At 54.5% G+C, this 7,399-nt stretch overlaps 1 protein-coding gene across 4 annotated transcripts; it reads right to left on the minus strand.

Annotated features, from left to right (window-relative positions):
• Window positions 1-1,314: 1,314 nt before the first annotated feature.
• On the minus strand, window positions 1,315-6,738 carry MLN (motilin). Of its 4 annotated transcripts, XM_042986140.1 has the most exons (5): window positions 5,998-6,738; window positions 5,761-5,884; window positions 3,591-3,707; window positions 2,258-2,366; window positions 1,315-1,457 (listed from the first exon to the last, which is right to left on the minus strand). In XM_042986140.1, exons 1-5 carry the CDS (start codon window positions 6,168-6,170, stop codon window positions 1,450-1,452), a joined length of 531 nt encoding a protein of 176 aa, XP_042842074.1. In that variant the 5' UTR covers window positions 6,171-6,738; the 3' UTR covers window positions 1,315-1,449. The 4 variants fall into 4 exon arrangements, 2 of the variants coding, with proteins under 2 accessions (XP_042842074.1, XP_042842073.1); XM_042986139.1 differs by having other exon boundaries at window positions 1,315-2,366; XR_006217591.1 differs by lacking the exon at window positions 1,315-1,457 and having other exon boundaries at window positions 2,280-2,366; window positions 2,911-3,707.
• Between the last annotated feature and the right edge of the window lie 661 nt (window positions 6,739-7,399).

Consider the following 7,399-nt stretch of genomic DNA (forward strand, 5'->3'; position numbering starts at 1 on the left):
CACTGCTATTCAGCCCCAGGATCTTAAGGAAAACCCCAGCGGGGTGGTGGGCGTGGAGGGGGAGGAGGGAGGAGGTGGAGGCTGGTGGGGGGAGAGGTGAGCGCCCCCTGCTGGTGATGGGGGAAGGTAGTCTCACTGTAGGGACAGATCCTGAGCAGAGACACAGGGAAAGACACAAAAGCAGTGTTTACTCCATAGAAGGAGCCGGTGACCGTTTAATGGTTTTTCTGCTTTTTTGGAATGGGTTCCAGATAATGGCGGGAATGGCGTGGTGGTACTCCGAAGGGCGAGGAGGAGTCTTGGATCCAGTTTTCCCCAACAGCATGCTTTGTAGATTCCTACGTTTCTCCCTCCCTTTTCTCCCCTGCCCTGTGCAGCCCTCTCTCCAATTATTACAGAGTGTTTTGGCAGCGTTTCCTGGGAACCTGCAGCTGCCCTTGGGATGATCAGTACGTGCATAGGAAATTGTGGGAATGTGCAGCATGGAGGGTGTGGGTCCCATGTAAGGCTTGGGTGTTCCTCAGGACCATTCAGAGCACCCCCAAAGGACCATCCTTTTTAAAGGTTGGGGTCGTCTTGTTCCGGTAGCTACTATCTGTGGCTAAGTTCTCGCAATGGTTGGGGTGGGTGAAAATACGGAATGGGCCTCATGTCTAATTGCTGATAACCTATGGGTAGAGGGAGCTGTGTTTCCTCTAAGGCCCCAGTTTATAAATAAATGAACATCCATTAATGTAACATTAAATTAGAATGAAATTTCCCATCCAGTTTTGTTTAGGAGGCAGAAATCAGTGGGTTGACTGTGGAATTTTGCTGCGGATGCTGGAGCATGCAGTCACAAGGTGATAATAATGATAGTAATTTGCCCGTGCCTGTACCCTCATCTCAAGGCACGTATTACCACCTGGCTTTTGCAAAGCCTCATTGAGGTTAAAGGGCTAGCTGGAAGTTACTCAGCAAGGGGTTGAGTACAGAAGTCTTACGGCTCTCCAGCCCATTAGACCTTGAGTTTGCCAATAAACAGAAAGTGGAGACCTGAATTCCTCGCTCTGCCACCGACTGGTGTGTGGGCCGAAAATGCCATCTCTCTGGACCTCAGTTTCCTCACCGGCACAAATGTTGCAATTCCGTGGGTCTCACGTGATATTTGAACGGAGAATTTAGCCAAGGCACACGTTTTGCTACTGTATATGTGCCATTTACCGCTAACTCCCTCTGAGCTTGATTTTTTTCCCCCCTTTATGCAATAACCCGGGGTTTGGCCTTTAAAAATTAAAATATTAAATAAAAGAGTCGTTTCTGTTTATTTGCCACTTTATTTGCCGGAGGGGGCTTGCTTGGGAGAGAGTATTTTCCTTTGGAGCCCGGCTGTGGGGCATGCAGATTCTGGGGTCTCCCTCGGGTGGGAGGGCGCTCCCAGTTTCATCCGCCTTCCCCTGGAGCGGGCTGTCATTTGTCTGTTGGGGAAAAACACAGGAGGTCTGCAGCTTGGTAGATTCAGCGGGTCCACTTCTAAGCCTGGCCGCCAACCCAGGGCCAACCCTGGGAGGAGGGGGCGCCCCCAGGGGAGGCTGGGCCAGGCTTCTGGAAGCTCTGCCTCTAGCTTTCTCTGTAGCCTGGGGCAAGTCATTTAACCTCCTGGTTCTTCCATTTCAAACACCAACTCCCCACCTCTCTCCTCTCCTCCTGGGGACCCTGAGAAGTAATTAGTGGCTGTTTGTCAGACAAGTCCTGGCTTTGCACAAGTGGCTCCGGCAGACCTTGAAGGGCAGACCTTGAACCGGGCAAGGCCACGTGGAGCTCAGGACTTCGATTTGTAGAACAGATAAAGAAAATGCAGGCTTCTGCGGCCAGACTGCCGCAGGGTTTCCTTCAGAGGAACTGCCCGGCTTGAGTGGTGTTTTGGGAGGGAACACGCGATCTGGAGCAGGGGGAGGGTTGGGTGGGTTGTCGTGGTCAGCTCTGCCAGGAGGGTGTTTGGGAAAGGGGCCTGAACCATCAGGGCAGGGCCTCGAGATGCCCCTGGCTGGGGAACTGGGCCTCCCTGGTCCCCAGGAGCCATCTGAGCCCCTGCTCTGTGATCAGGCTTCCATCCGAGATGGGGGCACCCTCTCCCGGAGAAGACCACTTCATGTTCTCAAGCACAAGGCAGAAAAACAAATCGCCATCCCCAAACCCTGCTCAGATGCACTCTGGGAATATTAACGTGGGTGGACAAGGCTGAGCCCCAGAGGCAGAGGCGCCCTTCCTCCCGTACCGTTCCGGGCAGGCAGAAGCACCTCACTCAGCAGCCCTTCCAGGGCGGCCCGGTACTTTTCCAGCTGCCTGGAGTTCATCCTCGTTCCAATTGCCACAGGAGCAGTCAGCTGTGAAATAAGGCAGAGTTAACAAGAAGGAAGAGACACGGAGAGCGCCATTAACCCCTGGGCGCCTCACGGGCGGCAGGAGGCACTGCCAGGAGCCACACCACCCTGCGGCCCCATTCTGCCCCATCCTCTGGGAGCCTCGGCCTCCCAGGACCCGGCAGGGAATTCTGGCACCTCCCCCCAACTCGATCCAGGGGCCCGGATCCTGGGAGTCCCCCGGACTTGCTGCCCAGGGACGATCAACAAACCTCCCCTGGTGGGGAAGCTGGGACAGGAGGGGAGGGTCTGCAGGAACCCACTGCCCCCACCCTGCCCCTGTCTTTTCATGTGGGAGGAAACTCTCCCTCCCCCTTCTCCTGAGTAATGATAACCAGCACTGTGAAGCCTTAGGGCACAGGCACCATTCTAAACGCTTCGTGTATATTAAGCCTCTCAATAACCCTGTGATGTAGGGATCATTAGTGTCCCCATTCTGCAGAGGAGGAAAGGGAGGCTCAGTGTCTTCTCATCTGGATAAATGAGGCTGAGAACTTAAGAGCCGCACTGGACGAACTCAAGGCTCGCTCAGGCCGCCACGATCTGTGCATCCTAACGCAGCACTGCAGGCCCCAGGCCCTGGGTCTTGACACTGTAGTCGTCTCCCAGGGCACCTTTGTCCTCTGTCTCCTGGTGACCGCAGTTGCCCCCTGACTCATCTCCTGCCTCCACTTGTGCGGTCCCAGGTCTTTCTAAGTCAGATGAGATGACTTCCCTGCTGTGAACTCCCCAGTGACCTTCCAGACATGGTGCCTGGACCACTAGGCCCTGCCACTCTCTTGTCCTCTCCCAAGTGTGCCCTGGCCTTGGGGGCCTCACACCTACCACGTGCTTCCTGAGCAGGGCCTTTGCCGGCACTTTTCCTTCTGGGACGTCCTTGCTCTAGCTGTTTGCATGACAGGCTCCTTCTCATCATTCTGGTTCCAAATCAAATAAATGTCACCTCCTCTGAGAGGCCTCGTAGCCAAAGCAGTGCCCCCAGCCCCCACCCCCTCACCCTCTATCATGCCTCCTTATCCGGTGCCTTATTTGAGACAGCTGTGTCATTGTTGGTGTCTGTATCTCTCCTAGGATGGAACTTGTTGCCTGAATGTCTAGTTTGCTGCTGTGTTCCAGAACAATCTGTGGCTGGCAGGGGGAACACTTCCCCACACTAGGTTTCTCTGCATTGTCCCCCTGTCTGCTCACCTTGATAACTTCGTTTTCTTCTTCTTCTGTGGGCTCCACAGGGTCCAGAGGGCCCACTTCCTCAGACCTCTGCTGTACAATCAGGGATTTCTTTTGCCCTTTGTTCCGCTCCTTTTCCTAAGGGCAGAGCACAAATTTGCACAAAACCTGACATCTCTCCACCGCCCAGATGGCCCTCGCCTGTCTCTGCCCAGGGTGCTAAGTGGTCTGAGCTTCCCACAGGCCAAAAGAGTTCTCCCAGGTGCCTCTACACGAGGAGTTCCAGAAACCCAACGGCTTACAAATGGCCCTCAGAGTCGTTTACCAATAGGTCAACTTGAAGAAGAATCCGTTCCTTTGTAGTTCAAGCATTGCACCCAGATTGTTACTGTTAATTAAGTTAAAATGCTGAAAATAAGGGCTGCCCTTCATGCATATTAAGTGTGAAAATGTGTTTTTTCTTCGGAGAGAGCCCATAAAAAAGGTGGCAAGACACCCTCGCCTGGGAGGGCGCCATGGGGTGGCCCAGAAACTGGAGTCCCTGGGAGGTGATTTATAAGAGGCGAGACAGGGAGATGAATTATGGAGGAAGGAGTTTGCAGCTTCTTCATAGAAATCCTGGTGCCTGGCAATTCTGAGGAGCAAAACCACAGAGCAGATCAACGCAAAGCGTTCTTTGGTTGCCATTTTGCTAGTTTATGTTCTACCGACGTTGATTGTTTCTGCCCAGACCTAAACCTTACGTGGCATCCTGCTTGCCAGGTCCCGGGGCACCGAGATCAGACACACCTCAATCCTTTGGCTTCTCTAATGACCCCCTTGGGATTCAGCTCTGGGCCTTGCCTGCGACACGGTGATTCTAGAACAATTGGTTGTCCCTTCTGGAGAGGAAGCCGGTGGTAGAGAAACTATGTTTAGAGAGCCTGCTGCCTCTCTTCCATATTTCTATGTCTACCCCTGAAGAAGGGGAGCTGGGGCCGGCCTTGCCTCTGCAAAGGACATAGGCCACTGGGTATGTGGAAGCTTGCCCCGGACAGAGTATGGAGGTGCAGAGCCCATGCGACCTCCCAGAGAACGGATTCGTGTGTTTGTCCCTACTGGAGCCGAGTCTCAGACAGGTGGGACACGACAGTCCCATCCAGCTCCTCAGGTCAAAGAGAAACAAATATCTGCACAAGATACTCAGAACCGCTTGACATCTAAAGTAAAAGGCACGGGGAGCCAGGTCTGGCAATCCAGTTTTCCAGAGGCCCTGCTGCCTGAGTTCCATTAAGCCTGCCTTGTTTTCTTCTGTTGTTTTTTTTTTTTAATATTTTTTAAAATGTTTATTTATTTTTGAGAGAGAGAGAGAGAGAGAGAGAGAGAGAGACTGCATGTGAGCAGGGGAGGAGCAGAGAGAGAGGGAGACACAGAATCCGAAGCAGGCTCCAGGCTCCGAGCCTGATGTGGGGTGCGAACTTGTGAGATCATGACCTGAGCCAAAGTCGGACGCCCAACCGACTGAGCCACCCAGGCCCCTTTTCTGGCTTCTAAAGAAGAGGCTCTGGCCAGCACTCCGCGGGGGACCAACCCCTCGCCCCCTCCTTCTCTCTGAAGACCCCTGCTCAGTTCTCACCTTTTCCCTTCCGACACCCCAGGGAGCTTCTCCTGCCTCTGAACTTAGCACTTAACCATCAGCATCACTTACTGGGCAATTAATCCTGTCCTGCCTTGTGCCGTGTCCCTTTGTTTTCTATTAGCGAATTTTTCATAGGATTGTATATTGGCTCCTGAGCCTGCTCCTTGAAGACGGAGGTTCCTCGATTTCCTCGCATGCCTGGCCTCTCACCCAGGGTGGCCCTTTGTACTAAGGAGATGCTCAGCAAATATTTATCGGCTTGTTAATTGAAAATTTCCTCTGAAGGATGGGCAGGGGTGGGAAAAGATGTCACTTGTGGGAGCCGCTGTCACCTTTGATTGGTGCTAGTGGGGAATGAAGGCGGCAGGGAGGCAGCTGGAGTTTGGGGTCAGCTTGGGTCTGGGTCCTTCATGCTCCCCTCAATGTCACTGATGCCAGCTATGCAGCTGATTAAACGTGGGTTTCCCCCAAGGGACACTTGTGCCTTAGAGAGACTAACACCACTTCAGCGCTGAGCAGCTGTGAGTCACTTGGACCATGCTGGGGAGGCAGGCAGCCTGGGGGATTTCCTACCCGAATCCTCTGGAGCTCGCTGTGGGTGAAGATGGGAACGAAGGCTTCCGTCTGGGAGGCCAGCATGACGGCCACGTGCACCATCAGCAGGACAGCCACGGCCTTGCGGGACACCATCCTGGGGCTGAACAACGACAAGAAGCTCTTGTCAGGTTCACGGCACACACCCTGCCGATAGCTGTGATGTTGAGCAAGCCGCTCTGCCTCTCCTCGTGTGGGCCGGGTGTGGTGCTTTACCAGAGGAGCTCAGAGGCCCTTCTCTGCCCCAGAGAGGTGAACAAGTGCCTGGGAGAGGCCGTCCGGCCCCCGTCACACAACTGGGGAGAAGCATCCCACACGCCAGCCACCCTCGTCGTTACCGGTGAGGTCTTCCAAAGCTTCCAAAGCTCGTGAAGGGGGAAGGTCTCCATGTCTCAGAAGAAAAACTCTAGATTAGCAACAGAATGGTGCCCCAAGACTCAGGGAGCCCTCACTGCTCCCTGGGATCAACCCAGGCCCTGATGACCCTGGGTGTCCCCAGAAGCACCAGGCAAAGACCTTGGGTCTGAAGAGAAAGAGGCTGGGACCCTTTACCCCGGGGGAAGGCAGAGCCAGATGGAAATTTATTTTCAGCAGGGAGCAGCATCCCGGAGCTGGGAGTGGGGTCTCCACCCTTCTGGGGCCAGCGCTGGCTCGGAAACAGGACTCTTTTGAGCCCCAGCTAGCTGCCTGTTGGTTACCATCTAGAAAGGACAAGAGTTCACCTCTGCCCCGCACCTCCCTCCACCCCACCTCAGAATGCCACGAGTGCTGGGGGTGCCTGCGTGCCTGTGTGGGGCCTCCTGTGTCCCAGGATGGGAGTAGGTCTGGAATGGTGGGCCGGAAGGTGGGCCGCCGACAGTTGCCAGGGACCAGGTGGGTGTGGTGACCTCAAGAGTGCAACGGCTTAAGAAATGGGGTCAGAGAGTACCTGGGTGGCTCAGTCTGTTGAGCATCCAACTCTTGATTTCAGCTCAAGTCATGATCTCAGGGTCATGGGCTCAAGCCCTGCCTTGGGCTCTGCGCTGAGCATGGAGCTTGCTTGGGATTCTCTCTCTGCCCCTACCCAGCTCATGCTCTCTCTCTCTCTCAAAATAAATAAATATTAAAAAAAGAAAGAAAGAAAGAAAGAAAGAAAGAAAGAAAGAAAGAAAGAAAGAAAGAAAGAAATGCGGTCAGTTGGGCAGACTTCAGGCCCTGTTGGGATGGTCCAGTGGCAGGGGTTGGCAAGGGCGCTTCCTGCTGGGTACCAGCCTTAGTTGATTCTGTAAGTAATTACCCCGGTGCTCAGTGTCCCCTTCTAAGCCCTCTCTCACATGATCCTCCCACTCATCTGGGAGCAGATGAAATCTGGGGAGGGGAGGAGGCCTAGAGAGGTGAAGACCTAGGGAGGGGCCAGGCCCCAGAGCAAGGAAATGAGACCAGGGGCGGCCCCTGCTGCAGCCGGCGTGGGGGTGATCACAGGGTTGCAGATAAAGAGCTTTGGGGGAGTCGGCCCGGGGCTGCTGGTGGGAGAGGGTCGTGCCCTGGACTGGCCTCTAAGTTTCTCTGCGGGTCCAACCCCAAATCCCCCTCTGGAGAGGATCTTCGAAGGCTGTGGTCTTGCATCCTGCCTCTTCCC

This window comes from Panthera tigris, chromosome B2 (genome assembly GCF_018350195.1).
Source record: "Panthera tigris isolate Pti1 chromosome B2, P.tigris_Pti1_mat1.1, whole genome shotgun sequence".
NCBI lineage: Eukaryota > Metazoa > Chordata > Mammalia > Carnivora > Felidae > Panthera > Panthera tigris.

What these genes read in the sequence shown, in the direction of transcription:
- MLN (XM_042986139.1), bottom strand. Translation starts at nt 6,170, where the DNA reads ATGGAGACCTTCCCCCTTCACGAGCTTTGGAAGCTTTGGAAGACCTCA. An exon ending in AGGGCCTCTGAGCTCCTCTG is followed by an intron (nt 5,885 to 5,997) that starts GTAAAGCACCAC and finishes GTCGTTGTTCAG; the next exon opens with CCCCAGGATGGTGTCCCGCA. An exon ending in GCGAGCTCCAGAGGATTCGG is followed by an intron (nt 3,708 to 5,760) that starts GTAGGAAATCCC and finishes CTCTGCCCTTAG; the next exon opens with GAAAAGGAGCGGAACAAAGG.